Source organism: Hippopotamus amphibius, chromosome 9 (genome assembly GCF_030028045.1).
Source record: "Hippopotamus amphibius kiboko isolate mHipAmp2 chromosome 9, mHipAmp2.hap2, whole genome shotgun sequence".
Classification (NCBI taxonomy): Eukaryota; Metazoa; Chordata; class Mammalia; order Artiodactyla; family Hippopotamidae; genus Hippopotamus; species Hippopotamus amphibius.
The window spans coordinates 136670508-136690010 of NC_080194.1; the positions used below are offsets into that span (position 1 = coordinate 136670508).

The 19503-nt window shown below is 48.4% G+C and overlaps 1 protein-coding gene across 1 annotated transcript; it reads right to left on the reverse strand.

Annotated features, from left to right (window-relative positions):
* Positions 1-393: 393 nt before the first annotated feature.
* On the reverse strand, positions 394-6437 carry ITPRIPL2 (ITPRIP like 2). Its single transcript, XM_057695150.1, has 2 exons — positions 3743-6437; positions 394-1960 (listed from the first exon to the last, which is right to left on the reverse strand). The coding sequence occupies exon 1, from the start codon at positions 5808-5810 to the stop codon at positions 4191-4193; it is 1620 nt and encodes a 539-aa protein (XP_057551133.1). The 5' UTR covers positions 5811-6437; the 3' UTR covers positions 394-1960; positions 3743-4190.
* Between the last annotated feature and the right edge of the window lie 13066 nt (positions 6438-19503).

Consider the following 19503-nt stretch of genomic DNA (forward strand, 5'->3'; position numbering starts at 1 on the left):
CTGAACTTTTCTCCCTCCCAAGGGATCCTGGAACTCATGACATGCATTTTTCCCACCACTGGGAAGGGAGGTAATAACCTTCCTCCACATGGATACGATACGTCATCATCAAGGTCAAAAGCTACATGTGACAGAAGAAGTGACTTACTCCATGAGGTTAAAGGAGACACTTTGGAAAGCTATTAGTTGCATTCCTTCAGAATGCTAGGATGTCCGTTTTGGTGGGAGCCACAGAGTCAGAAAGGGATAGAAACATCTGATCAGAACAGTGCTCTTGGCGCTGGAACTGGTAACAAGCCTAAGAAGCTTGACGGGGAGACCCAGCACTGTTCACAGCCACCTACTATCATTGCAAAGGCAGGACACTACTAAAATAATAATAATAATAATAATAATAATAATAATAATACGTTTAAAAATAAGAATAAAATACAGATAAAAAAGAAACAAGTTTTTCTGCAATCCTTCCTGATGACTCATCTGCAGACTCCAACAGAGCCAGAGTTTAGCCCCAGCTCACCAGGAAGAAAATGCCAAGAACCGGCCCCCAGTGGTCTGATGTCCAATCTGACTCCAGGATGGAGAATGCTTCTGGGAATTGTGAGTTAAGTGTTATCTGTGGCCCTGTTAATTTTGAGGGTTTGTTTCTACAATAAAGCTTAGCTCTGAGAGAGAAAAAAGACTTGAAACATCACACCCCCAACCATGTATAACAGCATCATATCCATAACAACACATATCCCCTTATACATACTTGAGGGGTTAACTGTGTAAGGCAGGGGTCGCAAACTGGTGGCCCCCAGGCTCAACCAAATGTGTCTTTTAGCCCACATGTGTTTTGGATATTTTAAAATAATGTTGTTTAAAAATCAGAACGTTTCCTTTTTAAAAAAAAAAAATCCGATTTTTAAAATTTCCAGCCTTTGGGGGGGCGTTGAGGGAGGGAGGGAATACGGGGATATGTGTATAAAAACAGATGATTGAACTTGGTGTACCCCCCAAAAATTAAAAAAATAATAAAAAAATAAAATTAAAAAAAAAAAAAGGCTTACAGGGACTAAAGCTGAAAAAAAAAAAAAATTTCCAGCCTTTTCCCTGCAGGGAGCTGAGCAACGTGCCCCCTGCAGAGGGCACAGCGCTCCCGCCCGCACCTTCCCTTGTTTACCTCCCTACTGCACTTCTGCAGGTTGCTGAGTTTGCGACCCCTGGTTTGAAGTAGCACATATCTAGAAAATGTGTTTCCTAACCCAAACCTCTCACACACTCATATGATTTCCACCTCATCTCCCCTTCTGCCCAGCTCTTCATTTCACATCCATCTTAAGTCCTCCTTTCTGAAATCTTCAGATTTCTCTTGGTTTGCTCACATTTCCCCTTCTTTTAGCTTCAGTTTCATTTTGCAAAAAACATCTTCTTCTCTCAGCCCACGAGCATTCCGGGATGGCTCCCAAGACTGGTCAGTGGGAGTTACTAAACGGTGTCTTAAGGCAAAATGGCTGAGTCATCTCCCCAAAAGACTTTCTTCGGGTACTGGCCGGACAGTTAATCTTTTTTTTAAAAGCACAAACAATTTTGAGCCTCCCTGTATGAGACTATTTGCATATATGACTCTCCAGTACCAAGCATACACCAAAAATGTATATATTTCAGATCAAGGACATGATGGAGCCCTAATAAAATACAGACTTGAGCTTAATTTAAGTGCCTTGGGCAACCATCACACCTGGCTAACATGCCATATTATTTCATTTGTACACAGTACATGTTTTGGAATACTAAACATTGATCAAAATTGATCGAAATCTTTAAGGTTTTGGTTACCATGTACAGAGAACAGTTGCTCAGCATGGCGATTAAATAAAACATCAATATTTTAAAAATTCACAAACACAATGCCCCATTAATTAAAAGAAATAAAATTTAAAAATCTTGAGGATGGATGAGGCTTTGGGTAATTAACCTGAAAAAAGAAAAGAAAAAGAAAACTACAAGAACAGTATGTTACCAGATTCAAACTTCAAAATGCTATTCAAATAAAAAAGGAACCTATCAACTCAGCTAGAAATATTTGGAAAATTCAGATTTTAAAGCTTTATAATCCCTCCAATAGCCTCACTTTCCCCCACTCCAACTGCAGGGGAAATGGTAGCTGAGTATGGAAACATTATAAATATATATTTATATAAAGATCTACTTATTCTTGGAATTTATTTAAAAAGTAATTTAAAAAAACACTGTGCAGTTTATATCTTCGCAGGAAGTCGATAGACTGATTCCTTTGCTAAATGCAGTACCTTATGACCTAACTGACCTCAGAAACTAGGAATGACTTCGTGGAATCAAGGGGAAATGTCCCCCGTATAACCTCAAAGGGACAACACAACGTTTGCAACTGTTTCTCTTACAGTCCAAGGTAGCAAAGGACATCAGAAATCTATGCAGCTCTGATGAGAAGGATTCCCTATAAATCATTTATTCACAATGATTTCCCCACAGTGGCCAAGGAGGTCCCCTAAAGAAAGTTTAAAGGGTTCCCTCACAACAGCACAGGAATTAAACAATGGCCCAATTCATGTGGCTATTTCTGTCTTCCAAGATTTACCTTTATGAGTCTCTGTTAAAAAAAAAAAAAAATCCCAAATTATATCACTGGGACAGGCTGCATTTTCTATTCAGTGGATGATGGACCGTTCTGAACTTCAGCTGACTTTTATGTCGACTGATGCAGTTGAGAGCTGTTAGAAATCTGGGAGGACAGGGAGGGATTTCAGAATGGGCTAGCTGCAAAATACACCCAGCCTGGTGATATTTATGCCCAGAGAGAAGAAAGAGCAGACAGCTGACCAGGGCTGTCTCCATCTCCCCCTAACTTGCCCTCCTCTGTGCTGTCTTTCTGTTCTGTTGACTGATTGGGAAATACTCTTCAAGCACAGAGCCCCAGATACTGAACTTAAAGTGAAATGCATTGCAAGACCTGTGCTGAATCAACCACTCCTCAAAGGTGGCCTTCAGGACACATAAAGGCCGCTTGGGCAATGAGAGCAAAACTTCCCCACTAAGAAGGATCACTGAGCATTGGCTGAAAGCAAGCATCGCCTCGTCATTATCTCATTCAACTTGGAAAGATATCTCCATGCAGAACAGCTTGCTAAAAAAGACTTAAAACAAAAGAAGATTTCTGTCTCCAGCCAGCAGCAAGCCCTGGCGAGACACCTTGCTAGGCAAAGAGTGAAATATCACCTTTTTCGAGACCCAACATGTTTTATGCCCTCACCAGTGTGAAGCATGTATCCTGTTGCCACCCTGCACTGTACCTGGCTCACAGCAGACGCTCCATGAAGGGGTGCTGACTGTGCACATCCCAGCACGTGCCTGGGGGGATGCTGAGCAAGTCTGCTCTTCAAGACTGCACATTTCTTAACCATACATGCAACTGGCCTCCCTTTCAGATGCCACACTTGGCACTAGCAGTTACCACAAAAAGAAGGAACTGATCAAAATAAAGTGCTATCTGCTCTGGAAGTTTCACTACCCAACTCTTGACTGCCTTTCAACACCTGTGACTGAACTCTGCACAATTCTATCAAACGCCTGTGATGGGACCCTTTAAAAAAACATTAATATTAATTTGAACAGTGGCAAGTATGTTCCTCAGAACATGAGCCCCTAGAATAGAACTACCATTCCAGTTGTAGATAAAGATTCAGATTTTTAAAAAGACAATCAGGAACCCAGGACCTACCAGGCAGTTGTGTCAAAAAACCGTGGCTTCTGTAAATGTGGGGGCAGAGAGACCTGTGTAAACAACCAACAGAGGGAACTTTCCCTGCAGCTAGTTCTTGCTTCCTTTACTGAACCTCCCTAAAAGCTGCATCCTTCTACAGAACCATTCCACACAAACCAACATTTGGACCAACTCTTAGCTGCTGACGTTGGATGTCTTTCTGTAGCTTGCCCAGAACACTCTTGACGTTGGATGTCTTTCTGTAGCCTGCCCAGAACACTCTAGTGCGCGTGGAAAAGATGCCGTAACTATTTGCAATGTGGAGCCAGGGGTGATGTTTAAGTCACCAAATGTCATCCTCTGAATGTTCCAACGCCTTCTGCAGGTCATCACCTTGCCTTAAACTGGCTTCATTGCCATCCTCACCCCCACCTGGTGGGTGAGGCTTCAGGAGCACTAGGCCAGGTCAGGGTTCATCTTCAGGGAACCCCTGTGTGTGCTGATTCCGGGGTGGGGGACACCTGGCAAGGTAGCGGGGACCCCCATAGGCCCGGAGAAGCTGGGGCAGACTTCGCCACGTCGACAGCAACCGCGCCGCCGCGAGTTCCCGGGCTTGCCTGTCGAAAGCGGCCAGGAGGTCAACCGGAGCGGCTTCACGCAGTACCTTGGGCAGTGGGCCCACCTCCGCGGCCGCCCCTCCAGGGCCCAGGACGCAGTGGAAGAGCATACGGCGTCGCAGCAGGCAGTCCCTGAGGAACTGTACTAGCTCTTCCAAGCGCTCGCCCAGGTGCGCCTCGTCCCAGCCTTGTGCGGGAGCCCCCTCGCGCAGCAGCACTGCCAGCAGCACCGTCTTGAGCACATATGAGGATAGGAGGCGTCCCCACTGGGCGGCGGTCGTCGGGTCCAGCCCGCGGGCGCCCAGGTCTCGCAGAGCTTTGAGCAACTGCAGGCACTTGAGGTAGCAGGCACCTGGAGGGGCCCTTTCCTGCAGCCAGCTCAGCAGCTTCTGCTCCTGGCGCGCTGTGTTCACACCCCACAGTGCATCGGTGCGCAGGCCTCCCGGGAGCTCCGACAGGGGCCCGACGGGTGAGGGTGGCGGTGGTGGTGCCACCAGGAAGACGCTGTCGCCCAAGTGGACGGCAGGGATGAGACGCACGGCCATGGAAAGGCGGCAGCAGCCGTAATCGGTGCAGCAGGGCAGGATGTGTAGGGTGGGAGGCTGCTCCAGGCCGCCTGGGGTCAGGCTGACCCGACAACGCCCCTCCAGACTGTAGCGCACGGTGGCCAGGGAGCGCTGCAGGTGCGCCTGGAACCAGCGCAGTACCAGGGTAGCCGAGAGGTGGCGCCGCCCGCGCACATCCACGCAGAAGCCATCGGCGAAGGGTTTGCAGTCCCGGAGCCAGTGGCCCCCGGAAGCCCCTGGCGGCGCCTTAAGTGCGCACACGAAGCAGCCGCGGAAGGCTGGGGCCAGCGCGGGCTCCGCGCCCAGGCTCCGCGGCTCCAGCGCCACCAGGGGCGGGAGGCGCAGCGGCACCAGCACGTCGAAGCCGTCGGGCCGACGGATTTTATGCTGCTCGTAGGCGCTGCCTACCTGGATGAAGTCTCCGCGGAAGGCCAAGGCCAGCGCCCCCCCGGGGACAGGGCCCGGGGACCCTCGGGCGCGGCCAGCCCGCACCAGCTCTCCCACGATCCGGCTCACGTGTGCTTTGCTGTGGCCCAGCACGTGCGGCGACAGGCGCACCTCATGCTCGTAGTAACTCTCCAGCAAGATGTCGAGGCTGGGCTCTGGGAAGCGCCTGGGAGAGAAGGAGGAGTGGCCCCCCAGGCGGGGAGAGCCGGGCAGGAAGCGCTGCCGGACCGCGTGGCGACAGCGCAGGAGGATGTAGCCGAGGAGGAGCAGGACGGCCACCTTGAGCAGCGGGAAGCCGCCGTCCGCGCCGTCGGGGGGCTCGGCCCGGGCGCCCCCGCTTCCCCGCAGGACATGGTAGAGGCACACGAGGGCGGTGCACAGGCCGGTCACCAGGGGCCAGAAGACGCGCAGATTGAGGGTGTAGTGCACCGACATGCCAGGCGCCCGGGGCAGCATCGGCCGAGCAGCCCAGGGCGCGAGCCCCGGCGGCGCCCCCGGCCCAGCATGCGCGCAGCGCCGGGGCAGCCCCGCGGTGCCGGTCTCCTTGGCCTGCGCGGCGGCGCCCCCGTCGCAGGGCCGGGGACAGCAGCCCTCCAGCGCGGCCTCCTCTCCCCGCTCGGGCTCTCCTTCCAGCTGCGGCCCGCCCCGGCTCCCGGCCGCGCCCCGCGCCCACCGCGCGCCGTCCCCGGCCAGCCTCTGGTCCCGCCGCGCTCGCCTGGAGCCCCCGGCCGCCCCTCCCGGCGCCGCGGGCCCCCGGGGTCCCCCGCCGCGCTCCCGCCCGCCCCGCGCTTGTTGGCGTTCCTCGGCCCCGGGAGCTTCCTCTTCCGAGGGGAAGCGAGGCCGCCGCAGCGAGCCGGGAGGAAATGCCGACGCCTGGGGCCGCGCGCCGAGCCGGCGGGCGGGGTCGGCCCCCTCCCGGGCCTCCGCCTTAAAGCGACGCGGGGCGGCGGGAGGGACTTCGGGACGCGCGGGCCACTGGCCTCCCGCGGGCCACCCCCCTCCTCCCTCCCCGAGGGCGCAACTAGGAGGGCTCTGATTGCGGGGCCGTGGCCTTGTCCGGGGAGCTCCTGGAGTTGCATCCACATCAAGTTACGCCGGGACGTTGAAAGGAGGAGAGAGCAGCTCACGCCGGGACCGCCCGTCCCCCCGCCCCCCAGCAGTGCGTGGTTGGCGGGGTGGTGGTGGCGGCGTGGCGGGCCCTGGAACGGAAGCGGCCCCTGCCAGTGTGCCCCGTCCTGTGTTCAAACCAGTATCCACCGAGCACCTCCTGTGTGCCAGGCAGGAGCCCAGGTGCTCGGGAAAGAGCCGTTGACGACATAGACACGGTTTCTGGCCTTCATAAAGCTTGCGACCTTCAAAAGATAAAAAGTAAAAGGAAAGATAAGGAAAGAAACCGAAAGAGAAGGGATCGCACAGCAGAAAATGCTCTGAAACAAAACCTTGTGAGGGGATGAGAAGGCAGGGGCTGCCCCGTGGGAGTTGGGGGCTCTCCGTGGGGCGACAGCGGGTCCGAGACCTGGCTGAGCAGGATCCAGCCTGCAAGTAATCGTCTCGGCCTTTACAAAGGTCGCACTGTCTCCCGGTGCTGGGCCAACCACCTTACACGTATTCGCTCCTCAGTTCATCCCCGGAAAGGGACACTCACTCTTGTTTTCCCATGTTTCAGATGAGGAAACTGAGGCACAGGCAGGTTCAGCCCTTGCCTAACGTCACACAGCGTTTAGCAGAGTTTGGCCTGAACACAGGCGCCTGCCTCCAGAGAAGCACCGAGGCGGGATTCAGGGAAAGAGACGGGGGAGTCCCTTCTTCCACTGCTGGGCCGTGTCCTTGGTCAGGACCTACCCTGGGACCTCAGTCCAGGAAGCTTTGTTTTGTTTTGTAACAGGGAGCACTCCCTGAAATGATCGGCATTTATTTAATTATCTGAATTTATTTAAACAATGAACTGTACTTATTTACGCTCCTTTCACTTTCCTTGCTCCCACCACCAATTAAGGGGAGCAAGGGTAAGTACATTAAAAATGTCAGAACCCAAATGCCATCTGGGAATCAGGACTCAGAGGATGATCGTGGCTTAAGCACCAAGACTGCTCCCAGGAAGGCCTCTCAGAGCTGCGCAGAAATACGTTCAGATCGCCATCTCCACTACTGTTAGCCACGAGAGCGCAGTCTGCTAGTCAGGATTCTGTGGGTTGCAAGTGACAGAAACAGCTTCAAAAGCACTTATTGTCATGTTAACCAAGATGTCCATGGAGATCCTGCTTCAGTCTGGCTGGATCTAGGTACACTCAATCTACTTTTTTAGCTCTGCTTTCTTCCGGGTGGGCTGTACTCTCTGCCAGCCTCTCTGCATTGGCCCCTGGCTGCTCTAGCCTCACGGTTTCCTCAATGCAGAGGAAAAGAGAGCTTCGGTTGCCTGAAAGTTGCAGCAAATGTCATGCCTTGGATCCTAAGCTAAAGTGACCAGGTGAGAAAATGCACTGATTAGCCTGGCCTGGGTGGTGCTATGGACTGAAGAATCCCCTCAGAATTCATATGTTGAGGCCCCCCCCTTTTTTTTTTTTTTACAAATTAAGTTCATATTTACAGTTTCAGGGGTTAGGATGGGGACAAATCTTTTCGGGGAGCTGCCCTCAGTAAATGATGTACTGTAGTACCATTACTATCTTTTCTGCCTGCAATCAGTTTCCATAGCTCATTTCCTCCAGAGAGTTCAAGGTTCAGATCCCAGAACTTTGCACTGGGAAAATCTACTGTATGTTTCAATGCAAGTGCAAATTCATGTATTCATTCATTTATTACCCAACATACCATGTGCCAGGCAGAGCGGGATGTGAGGGAAAAGAGGGGACTCTATACTTAAGGACTAAAACACCACATAGTGTGGGTGGATTCAGAAAACTGCCACTGTTTCATCGACTTTTGATCATTATTTCATTAAAAATCTCCTTTAATGTTTAATATTGACAAAGGCCACTCCTGGTTTTTTTTAACAGCTCAGCAAATATACACACACACCTCTCCCAGCATTTCTGATATCCCAGAGGTGTGTCCTCTGGAGGAAGAATGGCAACAGGGAGGAGAGGAAGAGAGGCAGTGACTCATTTCCCATGGGAGGCCTAGGAAAGGCTCCTGGGAGGGGACATCTGACCAGGCTTTGAAGGATGGGAAGGGACAGTGTGTTTGATGGCATGTCTGGTATTTCCACTGCAAACACTTTCACCACTAACTGGCCTTAAGGCAACGGTTGCTGTAAAACGTAAAATAATGAAAAATAAAAGAGGGGCATTTAAGAGGACATAATGGGACTTCCTAGGTGGCGCAGTGGCTGGGAATCCGCCTGCCAATGCAGGGGACACAGGTTCCATCCCTGCCCTCGGAGGATACCACATGTCGAGCAGCAACTAAGCCCATGTGCCACAACTGTTGAGCCTGTGCTCTAGAACCCATGAGCCACAACTATTGAGCCCATGTGCCACAACCACTGAAGCCCACATGCCTAGAGGCCATGCTCTGCAACAAGAGAGGCCACCACAATGAGGAGCCCATGCACCACAATGAAGAGTAGCTCCCACTCGCCACAACTAGAGAAAGTCCGTGTGCAGCAACGAAGACCCAACACAGCCAAGTAAATAAATAAATAAATTTTAAAAAAATAAAAATAAAATAAAAAGACATAATGAAACATGAGAAATGAATAACAAAGTTAAAAAGACTTTATTGCAAAATACAAAAATATTTGAGTACATTTAAAATGTGTGTCAAGGGACTTCCCTGGTGGCGCAGTGGCTAAGAATCTGCCTGCCAATGCAGGGGACACGGGTTTGATCCCTGGTCTGGGAAGATCCCACATGCTGCAGAGCAACTAAGCCCGTGTGCCACAACTATTGAGCCTACACTCTAGAGCCCGCGTGCCACAACTACTGAAGCCCATGCACCTAGAGCCCATGCTCCACAGCAAGAGAAGCCACTGCAATGAGAAGTCCGTGCACCACAAACGAAGAGTAGCCTCTGCTCGCCACAACTACAGAAAGCCCCCAAGGAGCAATGAAGACCCAACACAGCCAAAAGTAAATAAATAAATAAATAAATTTTTATTAAAAAAAATAAAACTAAATAAATAAAATGTGTGTCAATTTATGGCACTACTGCAGATAATTGATTTTATTTTGGAGGTTGTACCTAAAGCACTTGTCTTCCAAGTCTTTTGTTAACAGTATTTTAGAGATATTTTGCTTGTGACTCATTTCCCCGTTCAGCTTTGCACTTTTTCTTTTTCTCTAAAATTTCTTCCATCTTTAAGAGAGGCATCAGCTTCCATATGCTAGGATGCATACTTGTACCCGAGCTTTGTATTGTGTTGGGGAAGCTGTTCTTGGCAGGTGGTCACATGTCCACTCACTGACGTTCTGAAGTTCTATGGAAGGTGTGGGTTCAACTCTGTGCCTTCAAATCACTGAAGGATTTGCAAACTGATACATTATCATTTCCTAGTACAGTATGTGCTCTGGCTTACTCTGTTACTTCACACTCCCAGTAACTTTTGTCACCATGTTTTCTATCAAGTTCATGTATGTAGTTATCACCCTCTATTTTAAGACTGCCACGTCTACTCATCACTGTACAAACCATCATGAGGGCTAAGACTGATGGAATATAAAAGTGAGAGTCCTCTGTCAGTGGAGAAATGAAACCAAACTGTCAACCAGTTGCAAGCAAACTGTCAAAGCAAACTGTCATCCAGTTATTTTACCTTTTACGGCAAAATTGCCTCATGACCAATTAGTTATGCAGGGAAAATGCTTGTGGAAAGGTTGTCTATGCAAAGATGCTTGAGTGAGTGCGTCCCCGGAGCCCTTTGATAAATACCATGTGCCTCCTGGACATGGCCCTTCCCCTGTGGTGTCTCCTGAGAGGCTCAGAACTGGTCCAGTGAGGGAGGTGCTGCTATCAATGCCATTTTACATACAGGCAAAGAGAGGCAGAGAGAGGGCAAGAAACTTACACAAAATCACACAGCTGGCAAGGCTGTCTCCAGAGCTGAACTCTGAACCCCTCTGCTTCACTCCCTTTCACATTGTAAAGGGTTTTACAGGCACACCTCGTTGCAGCACTTCACTCTACTGTGCTTCATGGATGTTGCGTTTTTTAACAAATTGAAGGTTTGTTGTCACCCTGTGAGCAAGTCTATCAGTGCCATTTATTCAACAGCATTTGCTCACTTCATGTCTCTGTCACGTTTTGGTAAAAATCACAATATTTCAAACCTTATTATTATTATAGTTGTGATGGTGATCTGGGATCCATGATCTTTGATGTTACTACTTTGACTCACTGAAGGCTCAAATGATGATTAGCATTTGTTAGCAATAAAGTATTTTTAAATTAAGGGATGTACATTGGTTTTTTAGACATAATCCCATTGCATACTTAATAGATTACAGTACGATGTAAACGTAATTTCTATAAGAACTTGGAAACAAACAAACAAAAACCTTATTGAGATATTCACTTTATTGCAGTGGTCTGGAACCAAATCTGCAATATCTTCCAGGTGCGCCTGTGTAGCACAGAAAGGGCGCATTATGGGAAGGCAGGTTAATTTATGTTTGTCTCCAGCTCCCGAACCAAGTGATGAGGTTCTTGGGGGCAGGGACTTTGCCATATTCATCTTGGTAGTCTCATCAGCCGACATCACGCCTGCTACTTTTTAGAGCTTTATGGAAGGAAGGAAGGAAGGAAGGGAAGGAGAGGGGAAGAAAGGAGATTTTGACCAGCAGAAATTCAGGAAGGCCATTCCAGGTAACGGAAACAAAATGTGCAAATGCTCAAGGAGCATGTGACAGCTAGGGGAACAGGTCATCGATGTTATGAAGTCTGGAGTTTGTAAATGGACACTGTGGCATTCACTGGCCAGTCATTCCAGCTTTCCTCCAACAAGCCTTCCACAGGCAGCACTGGGGCCAGAGGCAGCAGCTCCCTTGGTGACCTGGTTCTGCTGTGTGGCTTAGGAATCTTTTCCAGAAGTTGGGCTCAGAGCCCTTTCCTGCAGCTTTCCCAGTGATTCTCAAAGTATCTGTGATAAATGATCTGTTGCTGTTTTTCTTTAAACTTTCCTGTGGGTTCTACTGTGCATGGCTATTACACAGCTCATGTCATGCAACTCAGAACACCCACACGGGTCTATCCCATCTTCAGAGAGATGTGCCCCTCGGTCACTTTGTGAATGTCACAGCAAAGCCACGTTGATGCAGATGTGTCTGAACACTTACTCTCAAGTGACTGGACCAGGGCAGCCAGTAACAAAGGGGCCTGACACCCAGCTTTGGCAACAGTGTCATCAGTAGTGGATGGTGACCACCTGACCCAAACCTATCTTCTCTGCTGGGGAGGCTGAATGGGACACAGAAACCACGAGGAAGCAGAGTTCAGAATTAAGCTGAAGCCATATATAAGCAGAAGGATGGAATAGGCAGAGGCCTTGAGGAAACAGAAACCACTGCAGGTCAGGGGAGGGTAGGAAGGAACCAGGAGCGCAAGCAGCTAACCTGAGAATGTGGGAGTCAGCGTTGGTGCTGGGGCCCTCCAGCTGCCAGTGCCTGGATGGAATCCCAGGCACCCTTTCTGTGTGATGAGTAGCTGCCTCAGTTCCTGATGATAATCCCCGCTGGGCTCTGAGATCGTATGTGTGTCTCTTCCCTGAAACTCTGACTCAGGGCTGGGGAGGGTTTTTAGCCCCGTTCCCTGGAAAACAGGATCTAAGAGTATGGCTTTCATGTGAATGTGTTATTGGGGTGCAAACCCAAGGAAGCAAAAGTGAGGGCAGAGGGGGAGCGAAGCAGGGACAGAGGGGGAACACACACAGCATGAGGCATGCAAGCTGGCCACAGCATTGCTGTAGACAGGGCCGGTTCCCCAGTCACCAAGGAGGATGCAAAGAGCTTCTTTATTTCTAAACAGTTAGGGAGGAAAGGGGCAGACAATTGAAGGGACGGCTCCTTCTCACGTCCTGTCCCTCACCTGTCAAAGTATGCCCACAGGCACTAGCTGGCCACACTTCCCCACAGTGTCACGGGGCTGACAGAGCAACCAGGGTCTCTGCAGGTCTGAGCACATGCGGGCAGTCTCTCCTTCTCAGTCAGCACCATGCAAAGGAAGTCCTTGGTTGGAGGCAATGACAGGAACCAGCTCTTTCCAACTGTGAGAATGGAGCAAGCCGTGGCTAGGGCTACTCTTGGCAAGAAGCAAGGCCGAGGCCCAGGTATGCAGACAGGGTTGAATGGATCTTGGGAAACTGGGTCTGGTAAGAAGGTTCCCTGGGGGAGGTGTCTGCTAAGCTGATTTTGGAGGACAAATTGATCGGTGCCAGATAAAGGGATGGAGAAAGCTGGCTGTGCAGAAGTCCCTTCATGTATTGAATCCTGGAGAAATGAAAGCATGGTTTTGATTCCAGTAAATCTGAAGTTTGGGGCTTAGGAGAAAAATGTTGAGAGATGAGACTGGAGAGCTGATCATGACCTCACGTACCATGCTGTTTGGTTAAAATGCTCATGTTTACTGGTAACATAAGACCCTAATTCAGCTGATTTAATTGACTAGGACATGTTACTACCTCACAAGCTGAAAGTCTGGAGGTGGAGTAGCTCCAGGCTTGCTTAATTTAATGGCTCAACCATGCCACCAGATTCCTTCAATCTTTCTGCTCTATCATCTACAGACTAGCTCTCCTCCTAGTTACAAAATGACTGCCACAGTTCCAAGCATCACATCCAGACACAGCAATATCTATCAGAAGATGGACCTAACACCCTGCTTGGTACTTTATAGAGGTGACTACCTCCCTTGGGTCTCTATTTTGGAACAAGGAAATATTTCACAGAAATTCCCCAGCAGAACTTTTGGCAGTTTTCATGGCCTAGAATTGCATCTTGTCCAGGCCCAAACCAGTCACTGGCAAGAGAAATGGATTGCCCTGACTGCTTTATATTAATGAGGATTTACCTCTGAGTTGGGGGAGAACAGTCACCTTTGTTTAGAGTTGATACTTGAATAAGTCTGGGGTTCTCCTAACAAGGAAGAAGTGTACTAGGTGATGGGTGAATTGGATATGTTAATTAGGATGTAAGTTCTGCTGTTGTTACAGAAACCTGAAATTATAGCACCTGAAACAAAATAGCAGTTTGTCTCTCAAGAAATAGTCACGGAGTCAGGAGCCCAGGCTCCCTCCATCTCGCTGATCCACCATCACCAGGTGCTGCCCTGATGTCGACACTGCAAGACAGTGCACCAGCCCCTGCCTTCCAGCCCACGAGAAGGAATAAAAGGACAAAGAAAGGGTGTGCACTTCCTTTTAAGAGCGTGACATACAATTGCACACTCCGCTTCTGCACATTACATTGGCCAGGACTTAGTCACATGTGTGATATTGTGACTTATAATAAGAAACATATATTTGGTCTTCATCCCTGATCCTGGCACAGAGCTCCTAAAACCCTTGGAATTTCCTACGTGATGAAAACAGCAAAGGTGTCTTGTTTTGTTAGTGAGGTGGCTTTTGGAAGCACCTGAGTGTGGGAGCTGGTTGCCAGAACCGACCTCATAATTAGAGGGTTGGAACTTTCAGTCACCCCCCTGACCTCCAGGGAGAGGAGAAGGACTGGGGATGGAGCTCAACCACCAATGGCCAGTGATTTAGTCAATCGTGTTTATGTAATGAGGTCTCCATAAAAACCCAAAAGGACAGGGTTCGGAGAGTTTCCAGGTGATGAACACATGGAGGTGCAGAGAGCGTGGTGCACTTGGAGACGGCATGGAAGATCCCACACACCCTGCCCTGTGCATCCCTTCCATCTGACTGTCCCAGAGTTACAGCCTTTTTTAGTAAACTGATTCTAGTGAGTAAAATGTTCCTCTGAGTTCTGTGAGTCGCTCTAGCAAATTAATTGAACCCAAGGTGGAGATAGGAGTTGTTGGAACCTCCCATCTACAGCTGGTTAGTCAGAAGCGCAGGTGACAATCTGGACTTGCAATTGGCATCTGAATGGGGGAGGGGAGGTGGAGAAGCTGAGTCTTTAATCCGTAGAGTCTGATACTATCTCCAGGCAGATAATGTCAGAGTTGAGTTGAATTGTAGGACACCCAGCTGGTGTCTGATAATTGCTTGGAGGTATGCGGGGGGAAAAAAAAACCCCACACATTGAAATTGGTACCAGAATTGTACACGGTCATGTATAACAGCAGAGGGGGCTGGGAAATGTAGTCGTTATCCTAGATAGCAAGCATCCTGCTAAAAATAAGTGCTTTATTACTATGCAAAAGAAAGAGAATGCATGTTAGGAGACAGTCATCAGCCTCTGCCGCAGCAGGCAAGCAACAGTCTGCTCTGTGGGCTCCATCCTAATTATGATTCATGATTTGTGTGATTCCTAATTAAATGTTTGCATTTCTAAATATATCCTAAGGTTGTTTTGTGAGCAGGTACTACATCTGTCCAGTGCATGCTCAGTACTAATCCTTAAATGACTGGCCAAGTGAAAAAAAGTGAATCTATTTCAGAAGGCCAGCAACGTAGTCCCATGCTGATCTCTGTTTTCGAAGCCACTGTTTATATGAGAGTCATGAATAATGAAACCGACATCCATCAAAGGGAAGCTTCCGTCTGGCAGAGATGAAGCGCCAGGAGAGAGCTAATGAGTCTGTAATGTAATTTGGTGCCAATAAAATGCTGCAATATTACATTCAAGGCCGTGGGATTTACACTACAAATCCGACACAATTCGGGAGTAAGAGCCGGATTCCCACCTGCTCCGCTTCCTCTAGTTTGAGTCATTTTATGGACATAGACTTCCCACGGACATCACCTGGTGATGTCACGGTGAGAATTTTGACAGTCATTGCATTTCTGGCTGGAGGGCCAGTGGGGCCAAAGAGACTCAGAACTGAGTGGAACATAAAGTCACTGGGTTCAGAAGGCACAAAGGTAACGTCTACAGAGGTAATGAGTTGGATGCAAGCTCCTCGTCCCTGCCCCCCGCTGTCAGCATGGCGATGAGGGTCAGCCTGTCCTGAGTGCTCTCCACTCGGCCAGGCAGGCGATGTTCTAATTAGGCGCTTTTTGTGATTTAACCCATTCAGCCCCCACCACGCCCAACAGCCTTATGAGGGAGGGTCTATTTTACCCATTGTGTAGCTGGGAAAACGGAGGCCTAGGTGCAGGATGCATACTTTGTCTGAGGTCATAGAGCCAGAAAGTGGCAGAGCTGGGATTCAAACCCACTTGCTTTACCAATTAGAGGTAATTGGATTCTTTTCCTTTTTAAAAACTTTATTTATTTATTTTTATGTATGTATGTACGTATGTATGTATTTTTGGTTGTGTTGGGCTTTTGTTGGTGCGTTCAGGCTTTCTCCTGTTGCGGTGCGCAGGCTTCTCAGTGCAGTGGCTTCTCTTGTTGAGGAGCAAGGGCTCTAGGCGCGCGGGCTTCAGTAGTTGCAGCATGTGGGCTCAGTAGTTGAGGCTCGTGGGCTTAGTTGCTCTGCAGCATGTGGGATCCTCCTGGATCAGGGATCGAATCCTTGTCCCCAGCATTGGCAGGCAGATTCTCTTTTCTTTTTTTAAAGAACTTTTATTGAGATACAGTTAACAGACAATAAACTGCATATATTTATTTATTTATTTATTTATTTATTTATTTATTTTTGGCACACGGGCTTAGTTGCTCCGCGGCATGTGGGATCTTCCTGGAGCTAGGATCGAACCCGTGACCTCTGCATTGGCAGGCGGACTCTTAACCACTGCGCCACCTAGGAAGCCCAAACTGCATATATTTAGAGTGTACAATTTGGTATCCCAATCTCCCAATTCATTCTCCCCCAACCCTCCCTGCTTTCCCCACTTGGTGTCCATATGTTTGTTCTCTACATCTGTGTCTCTATTTCTGGCAGGCAGAGTCTTAACCACCGCGCCACCAGGGAAGTCCCGCTGTACTGATCTTTAACCACCCCACAAACTGCCTCTAGTTAGTTGGTTCCAAATGGGCATCTGGTGATGTTTTCCAGGGTCTGGGGCAACAGAGCAACATAAGACATGTGCAGGGAATTTTTCATAAAGCTCAATTCACAGTGGAGTCTTGTCTCACAGGGTAGGGACATTTCAAAGTCAGCACATAGCAGGAGAAAATGGAATTTAGTTCAAATTTCCCTGAGAGATCCGCGTAGGGGTTCAGATCACACATTTGTCAAGACTCATTGAGTGGTCCACTTCAAACTCGGGCATTTCACTGCATCCAAATTTTACCTCAAAAAAAATCACAAACACATATTGGATTCCTGTGAGTAATGTGCATGGTGAAGCGTACGGCATCGGCGATTGCCTCTGAAATGTATCAACAAAAATAAGGCGGACTAAAAAAAAAAATAAGGCGGACTGATGGATGGGTGGAGAGAGGGATGGATGAACAGACAGAAGTGAGAAGCGCTCAAGTTAAACAGTAATGATAGAATCTGAGAGGGGGTATATCCGTGTTCTCTGTACAATCCTTTCAATTTCTCTGTATATTTGAAAAATGGTTTTAATCTAATGTTGAGAGAGAAAAAATACATTTGAAAATCTGTTAGGAAGTTGCTATTGTGGAAACTGATATTCTGTCTCCCATTAGCTGTCACAAAGTTTCCCCAGCATTGAAACCAAAGTTTTAGCGGTTGAACACCTGATAAAGGAGTTAGTTTGAGTTCATAGGCCAAGTTGTAGGAATAAGATGTATTTTCAGGTACCCAGCTTGGAATAAAGTGATGAATGAGATTGTCCATGCTATTTAAAGCACTCTCGGGCTTCCCTGGTGGCGCAGTCATTAAGAATCCTCCTGCCAATGCAGGGGACACGGGTTTGAGACCTGGTCTGGGAAGATTCCACATGCTACGGAGCAACTAAGTCCGTGCACCACAACTGCTGAGCCTGTGCTCTAGAGCCCTCGAGTCACAACTAAGGAGCGCATGCTCTGCAACGACTGAAGCCCGCTCACCTAGAACCAGTGCTCCGCAACAGGAGAAGCCACTGCAATGAGAAGCCTGTGCACTGCAACGAAGAGTAGTGCCCGCTCGCCACAACTACAGAAAGCCCACATGCAGCAATGAAGACCCAATGCAGCCAATAAATAAAAATAAATAAATTTATATTTTAAAAAACTTCAAAAAAAAAAAAAAAGCACTCTCTCCTACACCCCAAAGCGTGTTGATGTAACTGTGAACTAAATTCGTATTTTATGGCAAGATAAGAAAAATTTAAGCATAAAAAATTTTCTCTGCCCTTTGGCTTCCTCTCTCCCCTCTACTGTGCGTTGCGTATCTGCATTATTTATTGACCAAATCTCCCCATAGGCAGTAATACCTGCTCAACCATAAAAAGCAACATTCTCCCAGCATCAACAAGACAACTCCTTAGGAGATAACACTCCCTCTTAATCTTGTAAGGAGCCACAATGACTCAAGACCCACTACTCTACTACTGCTAAATTGTGAAACTGTCAAGAATACGTCACTTAAAGTACAGCCCTCTCTCTCAAACACTTCTATAACAGTGCTTTGACCTCTAACCAGGGGAACAATTCACAGAGCTTTCTGAGAGGCTGTGCCAGGTTATAATCCTCAATTTGGTTCAAATAAAATTTTCCATTTCTTTCTGAGATCGACTGATTAAATTTTTTCATCAAATAGCAGAATCCCAACAACTTAAATTTGCATATGATATGGTTCTAATATCGTCATTTTAAAAGTTTGCCCTTTAAGTAATGTCCTTTGCACATTAAAGTAACCATTTTCATCTAAGGAGAAATTGATAGTAATGATATTCGTGGGAGCATGATTTCTCTCTTTAAGTGCTAACAGCAAAATGAAAAGTTGGTGACCCTTGGCCACTTGAATGTGGGCAGGGCTTTTGTCTGCTCCATGTCCCGTTATCTCTCCAACGCCTGGCATGAGAGTCACCCACTGAATAAATATTTGTTGAATTCATTTTACAGGCCTGTGAAATCTGAAGGGCTGGGGAGAAGAAAAGCCTGCACCAAGATGCGAGAAGTCACGACTGAACCCATGGACTGCTCTGTGGCCAGCCCCATAGAGGTGTCCCGTGATCATCTGCCTGAGAACAGAGTCATCACGGCATTCCAACCAGCAAGAACAGAATGGCAGCCTGGCCAGGATGCTCCGGTGTTACTCACACTCAGTACATTTCACTTGGGAGGTTTTTCCCACAGGAGGAGGAGGGAAAGCATTGCTCTGTGATGCGCCTCAAAAGCCAAGAGGACCCTGTGTGTTTTGACCCCCAAAGGAGGGTCACTGGGGATTTGCATCTCTGTTAGATGAGGAAGAAAAGAGATTCCAAAAAGAATCACAGCAGAGAGGAGCCTGGGATTGTCAAGGCTGCAGGGATTTTCAGAAAAGATGTGAGGAACGTTGTAACATACTAATTTAATGATGAGCAAGTCTGGTGGAACCCTCTGACCTGGAAAAGCTGCCTGGTTTTGAATATTGGTCGCTTTTTTTGTAATATCTTAATCTCTTTATTTATAGTTTACCTGTAAGAATCAAAGAGAGAAGCCCCATCCCTAAACCGAACCCCACAATGTTTAAAGTTTGGCCATTTGTACCTCTAAGATGGTTCAAAAGGAAGTACTTGGAAATGAAGCTGGAATATATGGAAATGGATGGAAGCTGTGAAGGTCGGGAATACAGTCGGAGCACTTTCATTCATGTGAATTTTGCAGGGACCCGCCCATCTACCCTTTAGTCTTTAGCACATGCCTTCCTCTCGGTGAGTGTAAGATGGAAGCAGGAAATCTGCTGTCCCCTCCCCCATCCCATTCCCACCTGCTGGGGCGACTGATAATCAAAGCTTGCTATTTCCCTTCAACACGGTCCCAAGAAACACCTCCTCATGGTGCTCAACCAGAGAAACGCAGTGATGGATTCCAGCCTTGGAAAAAATGAGCTAGGTGTATGGAGGCAGAACCATGCTGTATATTCCAGAAATCTGAGAAACTATTTCAAAGATATCTTTGCCAATTCATGTGTTTCACCATCCCTGGTGACGCTGGCGCCTCCCCCGTCGCATCCCCACACTGAAAAGGATGGGGAGGACGCGCGTGTGGCTCTC